Raw genomic sequence first — 18,962 nt, forward strand, 5'->3', positions numbered from 1 at the left:
CCCAAATATGAACACTGGTGGAGTTTGGGGAAAATAGAATCTTGACATTTGGGAGTTGTAGTTGCTTGGATTTATAGTTCACCTACAATCACAGTCCATTCTGAACCCCGCCAATGATAGAATTAGGCCAAACCTCCCACACAGAACCCCCATGTGGGCCACAGCAACGCGTGGCAGGGGACAGCTAGTATGTTATTAAAATGCAACACACACCATTAAGCATTTTTCCCCACATCTGCTAGACAATTTATGGAATGGGGAATGGTGCAATGGGTTAAACCCTTGTGCTGGCAGGACAGAAGACCGAGAGGTCAGAGATTCAAATCTGGGGAGAGTGCAGATGAGCTCCCTCTGTCAGCTCCAGCTCCCCATGCGGTGACATGAGAGAAGCCTCCCACACCGATGGTAAAACATCAAAACATCTGGGCATCCCCTGGGCTACGTCCTTGCAGACAGCCAATTCTCTCACACCAGAAGCGACTTGTAGTTTCTCAAGTCACTCCCGGCATGAAAAAAAAATCAATTGAGCCAAAAGTGCCAGGAAATCAACAGAGGGATTACATTTTTAGTGGCAGTTCTTTATCCCTGGGAACAAAGAGTCTGGGAAAAAGCATAAATCTTCCCATATTTTTATGAAATCACTTAAAGGGACCCAGTGTTCCACTTATCTACCAATTTGGATGGAGGATAAACTAATTCAGTCCAGAGGTACACCTATGCTGCAGAATTAATACATTTTGACTGTCATGGCTTATTCTATGGAATCACACGCGATGTAGTTTGATGAGGCGCCAGCACTATTTTGCAGAGAAATCTTGTGAAACTACAGCTCCCATGATTCCATAGCATTGAGCCATGGTATTTAAAGAGATGTCAAAGTGCATTAATTCTACAGTGTAGATGCACCTCAGATCTTCACTAGTACTTGCCGCATTAATATCTTCCAAATCACTAAATTAACTGACATGCATCAAATTTCATATTTCCCTGGATTTTTGCAACAGCTCTGTAGATTTTTGCAACAGCTCCATATTGTAAGTAGATATGTTAGGAAAAAGAATGTGTATGTATAAGTCAAAACAACATTCAGTAACTACATTAATTGTAGGAAAGGAAAAGATACTACTTGCAAAACTGCACTCACCATGAAAAAAGCACATTAAGGCATACTTGAAAATATGCACAGAAAAATGTAATATGCATTTTGATGTGGATTTAAGAGTATTGTATGGAGTCACTAATCTCCCCCTCCAATACACACATGTTATTGGTGTGGACTTGTGTGTATTTGTTATATGTATTTTAATAGCACTGCATCCTATTGCTCTGTTTTAACCCTATTGGACCCCACCTTGAGCTGCAAGGAGAGACAGGTAATACATTTACCTGTCTCTGGTAAATGGGAGAGTGCAGGTGAGCTCCCTTTGTCAGCTCCAGCTCCCCATGCGGGAAGACATGAGAGAAGCCTCCCACAAGGATGTTAAAACATAAAAAAAGGCATCCCCTGGGCAACGTCCTTTCAGACAGCCAATTCTCTCATACCTGACGCGACTTGCAGTTTCTCAAGTCACTCCTCACACGAAAACTTTTATTATTATTATTATTATTATTATTATTATTATTATTATTATTACATTACCTGCCATTCAGCACCCTCTCCATTTTCCTCCGACTCTTGCGATTCCTCAGTGTCATCCTCCAGCTCAGGTTGCTCTTGCTGCTTGTGAAGCTCCATCAAGGAGTTCTTCATAGACATCAGAATGTCCTCTTTCTTCTGGCACAGTATGGTAATCCGTTGCTGTATCTCCTCCATCTCCATGCCCTAAGGAACAATGAAGTTCAAATGTGACATTTCCCAGCACATATGGTAAGGCAATACCAAACAGATCATGACATCTTACTGAAGTACTATCTGTCTGGTTTCCATTGACTTTCCTCTTTGCTCCAAAGACATCCCTCAGTGCCGCTGAAAACCTGAACAAAGGTCTCAGCATCACAATCAAAACCCGACCAAAGTGCTGATTGCCAGCCATAGATGAGAAGGAAATGATCAAGATGCAGTAAGAAATATTGCTCTGGAGGTTCCTCAGCCAGTCAGGGTTAAGGGAATTCCTAATGGCCAAGAGCCAGGACTTCTGATGAACTAATCGAGACAGATTGACTACTATAACACTATAATTGCTTTTTTACATAATGTAAAACCAACATGAGAAAGCAGTACAATCTGTCTGATTTTTACAGGAAAAGCCCAAAACATCCTGGGAAAATACAGCCAACCATCTTCACTGAATTAATTATACATATACAGTAATGTGTAGGTAGCCATCATTCAACACAATATTGTAAGTGTTGTGCACTTAGTTAGGATTTTACGTTGGAAATTATGGGCTTTATGTTACAAACTATGTTCCAGGAAGTGTTACTAAAGGTGATCCAATTAGGAACAATGATGGTATTTGCATGGTTCAGAGCCAGTGTGGCACAATGGTTTGCACACTGGACTAATAATAAATATAATAATAAACGTTATTTGTACTCCGTTACCATCTCCCCAAGGGACTCGGTGCGGCTTACATGAGGCCAAGCCCAAAGTACATCAAACAAAATATCAATAAGCACAACATCAATAAATAATCAATAAAATACAAATCATATAAATCACACAAACAAAAAACAATCAATAGTGATATAAACTATTTTAAAAATGGCCAGGCCAAATGTAATAGATTAAAATTGAAAATATGCTGATGTGAACAAGGTAAAATATAATTAGGATAGGATTTTTCAGAGAGAAATGAGGGAGCACAGTCCATCCTAAGTATTAAAGTGCATTGCGAAGACATATTGCTGAGAGTTCTCCTTATTCTGGGAAGGCACACTGGAACAACCACGTTTTCAGGCTCCTCCTAAAGACTGCCAACGTTGGGACTAAGCCTTTAGAGATCAGGGTTTGATTCCCTCCTTGGCCATTTAAACCCAATGGGTGAACCTAGGTAAGTCACACTCTCTCAGCCCCAGAAAACCCTGAGATAGATTCATCTTAGGGTCACTGTAAGTTGGAAATCACTTGAAGACACACAACAACAATTACCAAATTACTTCCCAATTTTCCACCTTTACAGCTTTAAATATTTGTGCCCATCTTTTATCATATTAATATATTTATTCCACCTATACAGCTTGAAACTCTTGTGCTTATCTTTTTTGTTTTAGTAAATTTAGTAAATTTGTCCAGGTCCTGAACCGGTGCTTGGCTGCTGTGTCGGACTGGATGAGGGTGAACAAATTGAAGTTGAATCCAGACAAGACAGAGGCACTCCTGGTCAGTCGAAAGGCCGAACGGGGCATAGGGTTACAGCCTGTGTTGGACGGGGTTACACTCCCCCTGAAGACGCAGGTTCGCAGCTTGGGTGTGACCCTGGATTCATCGCTGAGCCTGGAGCCTCAGGTCTCAGCGGTGGCCAGGGGAGCATTTGCACAGCTTCGGCTCGTGCGCCAGCTGCGCCCGTACCTCGGGAAGTCGGACTTGGCCACGGTAGTCCACGCTCTGGTCACATCCCGCATAGATTACTGCAACGCACTCTACGTGGGGCTGCCCTTGAAGACTGCCCGGAAGCTCCAGATGGTCCAGCGCTCGGCAGCCAGGTTGCTAACAGGAGTAGCTCTCAGGGAGCATACCACTCCCCTGTTGAGCCAGCTCCACTGGCTGCCAATTCCCTACCGGGCACAATTCAAGGTGCTGGCATTAGCCTACAATGCCCTAAACGGTTCCGGCCCCACCTACCTCTCCGAACGCATCTCCTCCTATGAACCGACACGGACATTAAGATCGTCCGGGGAGGCCCTGCTCTCGGTTCCGCCTGCGTCACAGGCACGGCTGGCGGGAACGAGAGACAGGGCCTTCTCGGTGGTGGCCCCTCGGTTATGGAATGCCCTACCAAGCGACATCAGACAGGCCCCTTCGTTGCTAGCATTTAGGAAGAAGCTCAAAACCTGGCTTTTTGAGCAAGCGTTTGGCTAATCAGCGCAATGGTACACAGAATGACGGTAAACTGAACATAGGAACGGTATAAGGATATGAGACTGGATCATGTTTGCGATCGAGGCATTGTATGAATGGTTGTGTGTTTGTTATTGGGTATGCTGTGTTTTAATTGTTATTGTTGTGGTAATTAATATTGTGTAAACCGCATTGAGTCACCTATTATAGGTTGAGAAACGCGGTATAGAAATAAAGCAAATAAATAAATAAATAAATTTATTCCACCTATTACTTCATGCAGAGCTTTCTCATGTGTATCCTGCCTTTCTCCTCACATGGAACTCCAAATATAAATAACTAGTGGTCCCCTGCCACGCGTTGCTGTGGCCCAGTCTGGTGATCTGGAAAATAAAGTAATGAGAACGTGTCGGTTTCTAATATATGTAATGTCTTTATGCTTGTGGGTAAACAGTATTTCTTGCTGTTTCTTTGCGAGTGTTGAGGTGGAGATTGTCTGGTTTACCTGCCTACTCTGGAATATGGAACATATCATTGCCCTTCTTTAGGGGTCCCTTTCAAATCTGTCATATACATATATGTGTGTGTGTGAATGGCTGGATGGCCCTTTGTCAGGAGGGCTTTGATTATGTTTTCTTGCCCTGGTGAAGGGAGTTGGACTGGATGGCCTTAAGGAAGCATTTCTGAACTGGGGGGGGGGGGGGGGGTCACCAGCGTGGTGTCAGAAGGGTCACCCAAGATCAGCAAAAACACAGTATTTTCTGTTTGTCATGGGGATTATGTGTGGGATGTTTGGCCCAATTCGATCATTGGTGGAGTTCAGAATGCTCTTTGATTGTAGGTGAAATATAAATCCCAGCAACTACAACTCCCAAATCACAAAATCATAAATTTTGAGTGATGGTCACTCCTTGTGTTGTGAGACGTTTTGTTGCCAAATTTGGTGTGATTTCGTTCATTGGTTCTTTTGTTCTTAAGGTACTCATTATGCACAGAGCATTTTTATATATATAGATATAATATGTTACTCTACAACAGCATATCTCAACCAGGGGATCAGAACCCCTCGGGGGGAGGGGGGGTCACAAGGAGATGTTAGGGGGGTTGCCAAAGACCATTAGAAAACACAGTATTTTCTGTTGGGCATGGGGGGTTCTGTGTGAGAAGAACTGCTCATTGCACTTACAGATGTGCACTGAGTACTGCAATCATGCTTTTCACATTTGCTGAACATTCACTTGCAATTTTCCCATTCCCTAATGCACAATGGTCATATAACTCTATAAATGTAGAGTTACAATCTATCCCCTTGAATTCAGGATTTGGGCCAAAGAGCTGTAACCTCACCTCTTTTGGGGACACAGTCTCACCAGGCCAAGGAGATTCTGCAGACAATTCACCGAAGTCACTCTTTGGGAACAGGAGTTGTTTCACACAGTCCGTTTCTTGCTCATTGGCTTCAACCTCTTTCACAATTGGCTACAAAACCAATAATAATTATTAGACATTTTAAACTAGAGAGTGGAACACATAATCACATAAACCATCAAACGCCCACAACTGTTCAGCCCACACTTGTTTACGGGTAAGAATTGGTTTAGCATAACAATTTGAAAAAGCTGTAACGTCTGTGGAATGAACATAGGTAACTGCCTTATAACAAGTCAAACAATGTAGCCCACTATAATCTCAAAAATAAGCCATGTTTTCTGATGATGGAAAGTTTGCAAGCAAAATTTGCAGATCTTTGTGTTCAACATGCACAAGTCTAAAATAGAGGAGACTGTTTTTACCTCAAGAAGTGTGTTTTGCGCCTTGGTGACTCTTTCCAACCTCTTCAACTCTTTCAGAAGTTGTTTCATTCTTTGGAACACACACAGGGGTTGCATCTTCATATTTGGTAACTTCAAGTTTTCTTCAAAGGATTGTATATCCATAAGTTTATTTTGCATGGAACTGATGTGGACCAATATAACCTAAATCAGAAGATATAAGACCAACACAATGATTAAAAAATGGAATGAGAAAGAAAAGAAAAAAAAACATGTAAGTAAATAATATAATTGCGGTATATGATTGAGAAGGAAAAGACCCTTCTAACAACACTTTCTTTTTAAAAGGCTGTCTGAGCACTCAATTCAGAGTTTGATTTCAGGTTCCAGAACCCTTCATGGATACCAAAATATGAGGATACTCAAGTCCAATTATATATAATGCTATAGAAAAACGAAAATAATAATAAAACTATAAAAAATTATTTATATTCCACTCTATCTTCCCAAAAGGACTCTGGGTGGATTCCAAACATAAAAGGCAAACATTCAATGCCTGAATACAACAACAATACATCCAAACTAACAAAATTTATACAATCAAACATATAAATACGAATTATAACTTAACAAACTAAAATTAAATAAAAAGCATAGCCTGTTATAACAGACATAAGACAAAACATCAAATGGAAACAATAATTTCCCATTTCTTTGGGGCAAATCAATGATGTACCTTCTAGACATTTTAAAACTGTGGATGGCTGAATCTCTGGAAACAGAATCCATGGATAGGAAGGGCCAACCGTACTCCATTTAAATTGAAAACTATAATTTGGAGCAGATTTACTGACAAGGAAATCATCAGCCATCAAGGGGGCATCTTTATTTACAGTATTTATATTCTGCCTTTCTCACCCCGCAGGGGACTCAGAGCAGATTACAATGTACACATATATGGCAAATACTCAATGCCAAAGACACACAACAGATATAAACAAACAGTCAGAGGCTATTTAACTTTTTCTGGCCACCAGGGGAGCTGTCGCTTTCATCATCCATCTGCGACATTGATGAAGTACTTCCTCATTCCCCGCATGCTTTGCTTGAGTGCTTTGCTGGAGTCTTTTTTATGGCCTTGTAAATTTTGTTAAATTAGGCTCCCCACACATAGGTGGTACCTAATTTTCCTACTTGACAGATGCAAAGGGGAGAGGAGGCGGAGTAGCCTTATATGTCAAAAACTCTTATGCTGCAGAAGAAATTCAAGACAGCAATCTGGGAAACCAGCTTGAAATCATCTGGATAAGAATCAAGGGAACTGGGACTCAAAAAGATGTCGTTGTAGGCGTCTACTACAGACCCCCAAGCCAGGAGGAAGATCTTGGTGAAGTCTTCTGCCAACAGTTGACCAAACAGGCACAGAAAAGAGATGTAGTAGTCATGGGCGATTTCAACTATCCCGATATTTGCTGGAAAACAAACTCGGCCAAGAGTACAAGGTCCAACAAATTCCTCGCTTGCCTTGCAGACAATTTCATGGTCCAGAAGGTAGAAGAGGCAACAAGGGGATTGGCTACTCTTGATCTCATCCTAACAAATGCGGAGGACCTGATCGATGCGGTCGAAGTGATAGGATCCTTAGGGGCAAGTGACCATGTGCTCCTGCAATTTGAGGTACAAAGGAAGGCCGAAACTAAGACAAGTCAAACCCGCATTTTGGACTTTAGGAGAGCTGATTTCCAAAAAATGAAGGAAACGCTGAGCAGCATTCCGTGGACACAGATACTAAAAGACAAGGGAGCTACGGATGGATGGGAATTTCTCAAGAGTGAAATACTCAAGGAGCAATTGCAAACCGTGCCAACAAAGAGAAAAAATAGGACAAGTGCAAAGAAGCCAGAATGGATGTCCAAAGAACTTCTAACTGTGCTAAGACACAAAAGAGACATGCACAAGAAGTGGAAAAAGGGAGAAATCACCAAAGAAGAATTCAAACAAATAGCCAACACCTGTAGGGAAAAGGTCCGCAAAGCTAAAGCAAAAAACGAGCTCAGACTTGCCAGGGACATTAAAAACAATAAAAAGGGCTTCTATTCTTATGTCAGTAGAAAAAGGAAAAACAAGGAGGCGATAGGACCTCTTCGAGGAGAAGATGGGGCAATGCTGACAGGGGATAGGGAAAAGGCAGAACTACTTAATGCCTTCTTTGCCTCGGTCTTCTCACAAAAAGAGAGTCTTCAACCTCAGCAAGATGGAGTGGATGAGGGATTGGAGGACATCCAACCCCAAATTGGGAAAGAAGTCGTACAGGAATACCTGGCCGCTCTTAATGAGTTCAAGTCCCCAGGGCCAGATCAACTACACCCAAGAGTACTGAAGGAACTAGCGGAAGTCATTTCGGAACCATTGGCAACCATCTTTGAGAGTTCTTGGAGAACGGGAGAAGTTCCAGCAGATTGGAGGAGGGCCAATGTGGTCCCAATCTTCAAGAAGGGAAAAAAGGACGACCCAAACAACTACCGTCCGGTCAGCCTCACGTCGATACCGGGCAAGATTCTGGAAAAGATTGTTAAGGAAGCGGTCTGCAAACACTTAGAAACAAATGCAGTCATCGCTAATAGTCAACATGGATCTATCAAAAACAAGTCATGCCAGACTAATCTGATCTCTTTCTTCGATAGAGCTACAAGCTGGGTAGATGCGGGGAATGCCGTGGATGTAGCGTACCTGGATTTCAGTAAGGCCTTCGACAAGGTCCCCCATGACCTTCTGGCAAGGAAACTAGTCCAATGTGGGCTAGGCAAAACTACGGTGAGGTGGATCTGTAATTGGTTAAGTGGACGAACACAGAGAGTGCTCACTAATGCTTCCTCTTCATCTTGGAAAGAAGTGACGAGCGGAGTGCCGCAGGGTTCCGTCCTGGGCCCGGTCCTGTTCAACATCTTTATTAACGACTTAGATGAAGGGCTAGAAGGCATGATCATCAAGTTTGCAGATGACACCAAATTGGGAGGGATAGCCAATAGTCCAGAGGACAGGAGCAGAATTCAAAACGATCTTGACAGATTAGAGAGATGGGCCAAAACTAACAAAATGAAGTTCAACAGTGACAAATGCAAGATACTCCACTTTGGCAGAAAAAATGAAATGCAAAGATACAGAATGGGGGACGCCTGGCTCGAGAGCAGTACGTGTGAAAAAGATCTTGGAGTCCTCGTGGACAACAAGTTAAACATGAGCCAACAATGTGATGTGGCAGCAAAAAAGTCAATGGGATTTTGGCCTGCATCAATAGGAGCATAGTGTCTAGATCTAAGGAAGTAATGCTACCCCTCTATTCTGCTTTGGTTAGACCACATCTGGAATACTGTGTCCAATTCTGGGCACCACAATTCAAGAGAGATATTGACAAGCTGGAATGTGTCCAGAGGAGGGTGACTAAAATGATCAAGGGTCTGGAGAACAAGCCCTATGAGGAGCGGCTTAGGGAACTGGGCATGTTTAGCCTGAAGAAGAGAAGGCTGAGAGGAGATATGATAGCCATGTATAAATATGTGAGAGGAAGCCACAGGGAGGAGGGAGCAAGCTTGTTTTCTGCTTCCTTGGAGACTAGGACGCGGAACAATGGCTTCAAACTACAAGAGAGGAGATTCCATCTGAACATTAGGAAGAACTTCCTGACTGTGAGAGCCGTTCAGCAGTGGAACTCTCTGCCCCGGAGTGTGGTGGAGGCTCCTTCTTTGGAAGCTTTTAAGCAGAGGCTGGATGGCCATTTGTCAGGGGTGATTTGAATGCAATATTCCTGCTTCTTGGCAGGGGGTTAGACTGGATGGCCCATGAGGTCTCTTCCAACTCTTTGATTCTATGATTCTATGACTCTAACTGTCTTTCGGGTTGCAAAGGTCGACAACAAGCTACACAATTGGTCAGAAGCTCACTCCGACCTGGGCTGGCTTTGAACTCATGGCCTTGTGGTCAGTAGAGATCTTAATGCAGCTGACACTCAGACAGTTGTGCCACAATCCCGGTGCTTTGCACTGGAGGTGACAAAATTTCAATCCTCCGAGTTGTGGAAGAGGCTTTGCTGCTCAAGATCATGGTGAGCGGGTGCCAGTCAGAATAGATAACACTTAGAAGCATCTCTCTGTTTTAATATTAGCTCCCTTTTAACAAAACACTTCTCCTCACCTGGCCGTGTTTAAGATGCTCCTTCGGAGAAAAATCGAGTGTGTCTTCTGAAGGGGACAAGATGGTCTTGATTTTGTCCACATCCTTCTCCATTTTTTTCACTTCAGATTCAACAGCTTCCACCTCCTACATTTGGAGAAAAACACTCAAAATTCTTAGCACGTTGCCCATGGAAGACACTTAATAAAAAACAGAAAAGACTATTAATGGAAAAGAAATCTGGCCTTGTGTGGCAGCCAGAGGCTCAAAACACTCAGCTTTATCCAGCTGTATTTTAAAAGCTGTACAACCCATGAGTGTGACAACAATCTACTTCAACTGACCACCTTGATTAGCATTTGATGGCCTGGAAGTGCCACAGATATATAAACCCTTCCAACAGACCTCACTACCTCTGAGGATGCTTGCCATAGATGCAGGTATGGAACATGGCCATATAGCCCGAAAAAACCTACAACAACCCAATCTACTTATTGGTTGTGAACATTTTTCATCCATAGTGTCACTTTTTCTCCATAGCCCTAAACCAACATTTCTGTTTCTCTCAAATAAGCCTTTTATCTTCCTTGATAGGGCCATTCCACACAGAATACCAAGAATCCAGAATACCAAGGCAGAAAATCCCACAATATCTGCTTCGAACAGGATTATCTGAATCCACACTGCCATATATTGCAGTTCAAAGCAGATTATGTGGGCGGCGGGGGGGGGGGGGGGGGGTTCAGCTGCGTGGAAGGGGCTTTACTTTGAGGGGTTACATATCTAAATCAGGGCACAAACTATCTTTCAAACATTACAGATGCCACTAATGACTTGTTCTAGATGCATAAATAGCTAGATCATGGTGGATTTAGCTGGAGGGATATGACAATTGGGACCCAAATAGATTTGAGAGGAAAAATATAAAGTTTTCTTTTAGTCTTCTTTTTGGAGGTGAGAGCATTGACAAAAGGAACAGCAAAAATTGATTATTCTAGTCTTGATTTCTATTCCTTGTTGTTTCTGGTATAAACATATCACCCGAAAATTGAGTTTGCACAATATTCCTTATTGCTATCAGAACACTTAAGAGTTCTTTCCCAATTTGTCAACATCCTCTCCATTGTTTTTTTCCTTACTGAATTTCAGACTTAAATCTCATTGAGACAGGGACTTGCTGTTAAGTAGCATGCACTTCAGTAATGTTAAACCATAGCAGTGATAAATTTGTACTGTAATTTATAAAATTAACGGCATTATCTTCAGCCAACCCAGACTTACATCGGCCAAATGCTGGATATGTGGAAGAATGCCCATTATCTTTTCCTGTAAGGCTTTAACTTCCTTGCCGACATTATTCAGCTCCCGCAAAAGAGCATCGGTTTCAACTAAAGTGGACAACTCTTCCAATTCTGGATAAATGGCACTGAGAAGGGTTTCCTTTTGTTCTGAGTCTTCAAATGCAATCTAGGGGAAAGGAAGAGAAATCAACATTATCAGACGTATCTTATACACCTATCACAATGCATGGAGATGCACTCCAGTGTTCCAAGAAAGTAACTGTAATTTGTGCAAATGTTTTTTGGATGAAAGTAATTCAATACAATTTTTATGTACTCCACTTCTTCAGATGCATGAATAGACCATACATACACACACAGCCCACGCCAGAGCTGACAAGGAGCTCTGGCGTGGGCTGGTCTATGACGTCACGGAGAGTCGGAAACGACTGAACGAATGAACAACAACAACACACACACATATGGCAGAAGGGGAAATATCCAAATTGAAATATCCCCAAAACTTTTCAGGTTTCTTTGACATTCATTTATGGACCTTCTAGTAGCAGTTTTTAAACAACAAATAAATTATAGAGTAAAGGTAAAGGTTTCCCCTTGACATTAAGTCTAGTCAAGTCCAACTCTGGGGGGTGGTGCTCATCTCCATTTCTAAGCCAAAGAGCAGGCATTGTCCATAGGCACCTCTAAGGTCACGTGGCCAGCATGACTGCATTACCTATTGATCTACTCGCACTTGCATGTTTTCGAACTGCTAGGTTGGCAGAAGATGGGGCTAACGGTGGGAGCTCATCCCACTCTGCCGATCTTTCAGTCAGTAAGTTCAGCAGCTCAACCGCTAAACCCCCTGTGCCACTCAGGGGCCCACCACAAATTAAAAGGGCACATCACAAATTCTGATTCACTAGCAGCAGATGAATCAAAGAGCGTGGTTAAAACATGAATTTTCATAACAGCTATACATTTAAATCCAGTCGATTTTAAATGGTGGATGTAAAATTCACATTTTATCTATATTTAAATATATGTGTTTGTATTGTATTTTAGGAGCCCCAGAGGCACAGTGGGTTAAAGTGCTGAGATGCTGAAATTGCAGACTGAAAGGTTGCAGCTTTGAATCCGGGGAGCGGCATGAGCTCCTGCTGTTAGCCCCAGCTTCTATCAACCTAGCAGTTCAAAACAAATGTGAGTAGATCAATAGGTACCACTCTGGCATGAAGGTAACACCGCTCCATGCAGTCATGCTGGCCACATGACCTTGGAGGTGTCTATGGACAATGCCAGCTCTTTGGCTTAGAAATGGAGATGAGCACCAACCCCCAGAATCGGACATGACTGGACTTAATGTCAGGGGAAAACCTTTAACTTTACCTATTGTATTTTAATCCTTGCACTGTCTTTTAACGTATGTATTGTGTAATGGTGTGTTTTAATGTATGTATTTTATGGTGATGTGTTTTCACTATGTTTCACTATGTCAAGCCGTGAGGAGAGACAGGTAACAAACAAACAAACAAATTATTATTATTATTGTTATTACTATTATAATAATGGATTCTTCTCTTGCCCGCTTTATGACAACACTTTATTTTCTTTACAAATACTAAAGCACCAGACAAACACTTTTCTCTCCTAAACATGTGTCCACAATTACCTGGAGTGAAGTGGCATATTTATTCAAAGTTTTTGCAGAGTCGCCTTTGCATTCCTCTGTGAGCAAATTATTGGTGCTTTCTATCCAAGCCCGGGTGCTCTTCAGCAGTTCATCACATTCTTCCATCTTGCTAGCAGCCTTTAACATGAATAGAAACTACATATTAAAAACTGTAAAATTCTAACAATAAATAAAGAACAAAACTCAAACACAGGGGAACTCCAGACAAGGAACAATCAGGAACAGTAATCACCTCTCAACCAAGGATTCCCCCAGGCAGGAACAAGCAACACTTAAAAGCTGTCAGGCCATCAAATGCTAATCAAGGTGGCCAGTTGAAACATTCACATCTACCTCCAACAGACAAGTGTTCTTTCTCCCACCCTGGACTTTCCACAGATATATAAACCCAATTTTCCTAGTTTCCAACAGAACTCACAACCTCTGAGGATGTTTGCCATAGATGCAGGCAAAACATCAGGAGAGAATGCTTCTAGAACATGGCCATACAGCCCGAAAAACCTACAACAACCCAGTGATTCCAGCCATGAAAGCCTTCGACAATACACAGAAACTACATATTACCTTTGCATCAGTTTAATGCACAGGGTTCCACAGTTACTCCAAGCTGCTGCAAATACATTCTCATCACGAGTAAGCAAAGCAGTTTGCTTATGACATCTAGGCTAAAAATAGCCTGTTGATGATGGCTTCAGTTTCTGGTTTACCATTTGAAAGAGCTCAGAAAAGTTACTTTTGGATTGCAACTCCCAGAATCACTCTCAAAGTTTGGCTGGAGGATTCTGAGAGCTGTAGTCCAAAAAGGTAACGTTTCCAAGTTCTGCTATTTGAGAACTGTTCTGCCTATAAAGATTTTTATTCATAATTGGATAGTTATGCAGTTAGGCAACAGACGAGAACAGGGACATGTGTTTTCAGGCAACAGCAAAAGGAACAACATGCAAAACAACATGCATGTTCACATCAGCAAAAGGAACAACGTGCAAAAAGATGGCAGTGATTAGCTTTTGCTTGAGTCCTTCACTTTCCATGAGTTAATTGAGTACAAACTATTTCTGCACTTTGAACTTATTTTTTTGCTGAGGACAAGGAGGGAAAGTGGGAGGAAGGGAACTCGGATATTTTAAAATAACAGTAAAGGTGGGATTACAGGCAATTCAGTGAGATAATAATAATAACTGCGACCGTACCTCGTAAAGGCTGATCTGGCCGGGGTGGTCCATGCCTTGGTCACCTCTAGATTGGACTACTGTAATGCGCTCTACGTGGGGCTGACCTTGAAAATGGCTCAGAAATTTCAACTGGTCCAACGGGCAGCGGCCAGGATGTTAACTGGTGCTCCTTACAGAGAGAGGTCAACCCTTCTGTTCAAGGAGCTCCACTGGCTGCCGTTTATTTTCTGAGCCCAATTTAAGATGCAGGTGCTTTTCTGTGCTGGCCCCCCAACTCTGGAACTCCCTCCCTAAAGATATCAGACAGGCCCCTACTTTGGCAGTCTTTAGGAAGAACTTGAAGACCTGGCTGTTCCGATGTGCCTTTCCAGAATAGGAAAACTCCAGTAACATGTCCCAGAAGCACTTTATTAGAGTTTAAGATTGCCCGCACACTGCACTTACCCTAAAATCCGATATACCACCTGTCACATCAGCACTTCTAACCTGTACCCATTACATTGGCCCGGCCCTGTTTTTTGTGTTTTTGGTGTGTTGTTTTATTGTTTTGTTGTTTAATATTGCTTTAATTGCTTTGATTTGCTTTAAGTTGTGTATTTTGTTATGCTATGTTTTTATTGAGCCTTGGCCTATGTAAGCCGCATTGAGTCCTTCGGGAGATGCTAGCGGGGTACAAATAAGTTAATAATAATAATAATAATAATAATAATAATAATAATAATAATAATAATAAAATCTTGGGATCCAAACGGGGAAAAGCTAGAGTACTGACCGCTATGTAAAAAAAATTAATGGCCCTTTGAAGGTAACCATGAGACTGATTTGGCCCTTGATGAAAATGAGTGACACTCCTGCTATAAACTTAATCATAGAATCAAAGAATCAAAGAGTTGGAAGAGACCTCATGGGCCATCCAGTCCAACCCCCTGCCAAGAAGCAGGAATATTGCATTCAAATCACCCCTGACAGATGGCCATCCAGCCTCTGTTTAAAAGCTTCCAAAGAAGGAGCCTCCACCACACTCCGGGGCAGAGAGTTCCACTGCTGAATGGCTCTCACAGTCAGGAAGTTCTTCCTAATGTTCAGATGGAATCTCCTCTCTTGTAAGTTTGAAGCCATTGTTCCGCGTCCTAGTCTCCAGGGAAGCAGAAAACAAGCTTGCTCCCTCCTCCCTGTGGCTTCTTCTCACATATTTATACATGGCTATCATATCTCCTCTCAGCCTTCTCTTCTTCAAGCTAAACATGCCCAGCTCCTTAAGCCACTCCTCATAGGGCTTGTTCTCCAGACCCTTGATCATTTTAGTCGCCCTCCTCTGGACACATTTTATTATTTATTTATTTCAGTTACTTCTACCTTGCCCTTCTCACCCCCGAGGGGGGACTCAGGGTGGCTTACAAAGGAAGGCACAATTCGATGCCTATGTCAAAAGTACATACATACAAAGCAATTAAACAGTTAACAGGTTAAAAACATCAGTACATAACACAATAGTAAACAATCTCATGGTCAGTGTTCAGAGTTCCATAAATCCATTCCGTTCCGTCAATTCCTGCCCATCATCAAGGTCTTTCCTTTAGCTGCCAGAATGTCCAAAAGCCTGGTCCCACATTCAGGTCTTCAATTTTTTTTCTGAATGAAAAAAGGGAAGTCGCTGATCTAATCTCCCCAGGGAGTGAGTTCCACAGGTGAGGAGCCACTACCGAGAAGGCCCTGCTCCTCGTCCCCGCCAGCCTCACTTGGATAGAGGCGGAGTCGAGAGCAGGGCCTCCCCAGAAGATCTTAGACTCAGAGGTGGGACGTAGAGGGGGATCCATTCGGACAGATACACTGGGCCGGAACCGTATAGGGTTTTGTAGGTCAAAACCAGCACTTTGAATTGTGCTCGGAATTGGATCGGCAGCCAGTGGGGCTAATACAACAGGGGGTGGTATGCTCCCTGAATAACACTCCAGTGAGCAATCTGGCTGCCTCCCGCTGGACTAGTTGGAGTTTCCGAGCAGTCTTCAAAGGCAACCCCACGTAGAGTGTGTTGCAGTAATCCAATTGGGATGTGACAAGAGTGTGGACCACCGTGGCCAGATCAGACTTCCCAAGGTACGGGCGCAACTGGCGCACAAGTTTTAATTGTGCAAAAGCTCTCCCGGCCACCGCCGAGACCTGGGGTTCCAGGCTCAGCAATGAGTCCAGGATCACTCCCAAGCTGTGAACCTGCGTCTTCAGGGGGAGTGTAACCCCATCTAACACAGGCTGTAACCCTATGCCCTGTTCGGCCTTACGACTGACCAGTAGGACCTCTGTCTTGTCTGGATTCAATTTCAATTTGTTAGCTCTCATCCAGCTTGTCAATATCTCTCTTGAATTGTGGTGCCCAGAATTGGACACAATATTCCAGGTGTGGTCTAATCAAAGCGGAATAGAGGGGTAGCATGACTTCCCTAGATCTAGTCACTATGCTCCTATTGATGCAGGCCAAAATCCCATTGGCTTTTTTTGCTACCACATCACATTGTTGGCTCATGTTTAACTTTTTGTCCACAAGGACTCCAAGATCTTTTTCACACGTACTGCTCTCGAGCCAGGCGTCCCCCATTCTGTATCTTTGCATTTCGTTTTTTCTGCCTAAGTGGAGTATCTTGCATTTGTCACCACATTAACTGTCATGGCTCAATGTTATTGAATGCCAAATTTGTAGATAACAGAAAAGAACCAATGGTTAGCACACACCATGATTTATACCGACATGCAAATGTCATCCAATGAATGCACTCTCCGTGCACTTCGTACCCTGTTTAAGTTTGTAGTCCTTCGTTCAGCCAGTTGTGAGACTCGCTGATATTGCTGCAGAGGAATCATCAAGCGATCCATTAGATCCTGGGCCTGGCAGGGATCTTGCTCGATTATGTCCTGAACTTCTGCATCCAGTTCATTCATTTTATAATGCCAAAGATCTAGCAGATCCCAGATTCTCTGCAGAAGAAGAGATAAAGCCCATCAGTGGACAAAAGAAACCCTCTTCAATTGTGTAGCCTGTTTATCAATGCTCCCAACAGCAGTTAACAATGAGACAAATGTAAAAAAAGAGTAAATAACAAATATAATGTGCAGATGGCATAGTCCTGACAATGGCAAATCTATTAAGCTCAGTTAGACCTTAAAAACTAGTATCAGTAAACTTTTTGTGTGTGTCTGGAGAGGGACTTGAGAATCTGTAAGTTGCTTCTGGTGTGAGAAAATTGGCCATCTGCAAGGAAGTTGCCCAGGAGACCCCCAGATGTTTGATGTTTTGCCATCCTTGTAGGAGGCTTCTCTCATGTCCTCACATGGGGAGCTGGAGTTGACAGAGGGAGCTCAACTGGCTCTCTCCAGAATTGAACTGCTGACCTGTGGTTCAGCAGTCCTGCTGGCACAAGAGTTTAACCCATTACACCATTGTGGGCTCCATCAGTAAACTGATTATAGTAGTAACCAACGGGGTTGGGAGAAATCTATTCAAAACTAGGAGGAAGCTAAAACATCACTGACTTGTGGTAAGTGTTTCAGGCTCTATGGCCATGTTCCAGCAGCATTCTCTCCTAAAGCATCACTGAAAATATATGGGATAAATAAAAAAAACTCAAAATCAAAAAGCAACCCATGGAAGACTTAAGCTAAAAGGAGGAGAAAATAGAGGGAGTAGTTACCTTCTGGATTCCTTTGGCTTTCTCAATGCCCTCACTCTTCTGTTGTAACATGTTTTCAACAGCTTGAAGGCCTTTGTTAATGTCTTCAATTTTTTTATCTGTAATATAGCGAGGGGAGTTCTTCAGGAGTTCATCGCTGACCTATCATGGTTCAAAAAGAAATACTGAAAAGTAGTGCAATGGGAGACAAAGTAGCACAAACTGCTCTTCAAAATTATGATCCAAAGTTACCCCTTTTAATGGGCCACAATAATTCTGAAAATGTTCTTTCATCAAAATACCTGAGAGTGGGTTGTTGTAGGTTCTTTCGGGCTATATGACCATGTTCTAGAGGTATTCTCTCCTGATGTTTCGCCTGCATCTATGGCAAGCATCCTCAGAGGTTGTGAGGTTTCAGAGGTTGTGAGGTCAGACCTCACAACCTCTGAGGACGTTTGCCATAGATGCAGGCAAAACATCAGGAGGGAATGCCTCTAGAACATGGCCATATAGCCCGAAAAAACCTACAACAACCCAGTGATTCCAGCTATGAAAGCCTTTGACAATACCTGAGAGTGATTCCCTTTCATCTAAAACTCACTCCTTTATTGCTGAATTCTATCTTGATTCTTAGAGTTGTAGCTCAAAACAGAAACAGGTCACCCATTGGATTTCCATGGTTGAGTGGAGACTCAAATCCTGATATCCAGAGTTGCAGTCCCAATACAGAAATTACTACACCATACTTGCTCCATCCAAAGCTGTTATGCTATCAAATTTTTCATATACAGTGTTCCCTCACTAATCACAGGTGTTCCGTTCCAGGACCACCCGCAATAAGTGAAAATCCGTGAAGTATGGATGTTCCGCCCACTCCATGGTGGCCTCCTCCTCGCCGCCTCCACTGCTTCCAGCTTCGGAGGCCCCTTGGCCACCATCGATGGCACTACCAGGCTGGGTAGAGGCCTCAGCCCAGCCAGGCAGTGCTGTTAATGGAGTCCAAGGGGCTTCAGAGGCCGAGAGCAGCAGAGGTGGTGAGGAGGAGGAGGCTGCCGAGTGGGTGGAGCCTCCTCCTCCTTGCCACCTCTGCTGCTTCCGGCCTTGGAGGCCCCTTGGACACCACTGATAGCACTGCCATGCTGGGCAAAGGCCTCAGAGGAAGGAATGGGGAGCAGTGGAGGAGGTGAGGAGGAGGAGGCCACCGCTGATGAGC

General features: G+C 43.1%; 1 protein-coding gene across 1 annotated transcript in view; it reads right to left on the reverse strand.

Moving 5' to 3' along the window:
• The window catches only part of SYNE2 (spectrin repeat containing nuclear envelope protein 2), a 343,575-nt gene that overhangs the window by 151,278 nt on the left and 173,335 nt on the right, over positions 1 to 18,962 (reverse strand). Inside the window, exons 53-60 of the mRNA XM_067468497.1 lie at positions 17,771 to 17,911; positions 16,875 to 17,057; positions 12,895 to 13,032; positions 11,224 to 11,409; positions 9,964 to 10,089; positions 5,794 to 5,976; positions 5,348 to 5,479; positions 1,640 to 1,822 (exon numbers count right to left, since the gene is read on the reverse strand). Of these exons, the coding sequence (XP_067324598.1) occupies positions 1,640 to 1,822; positions 5,348 to 5,479; positions 5,794 to 5,976; positions 9,964 to 10,089; positions 11,224 to 11,409; positions 12,895 to 13,032; positions 16,875 to 17,057; positions 17,771 to 17,911 (1,272 nt within the window). The remainder of the gene's footprint in view (positions 1 to 1,639; positions 1,823 to 5,347; positions 5,480 to 5,793; positions 5,977 to 9,963; positions 10,090 to 11,223; positions 11,410 to 12,894; positions 13,033 to 16,874; positions 17,058 to 17,770; positions 17,912 to 18,962) is intronic.

Source organism: Anolis sagrei, chromosome 1, assembly GCF_037176765.1.
Source record: "Anolis sagrei isolate rAnoSag1 chromosome 1, rAnoSag1.mat, whole genome shotgun sequence".
Taxonomy (NCBI): domain Eukaryota; kingdom Metazoa; phylum Chordata; class Lepidosauria; order Squamata; family Dactyloidae; genus Anolis; species Anolis sagrei.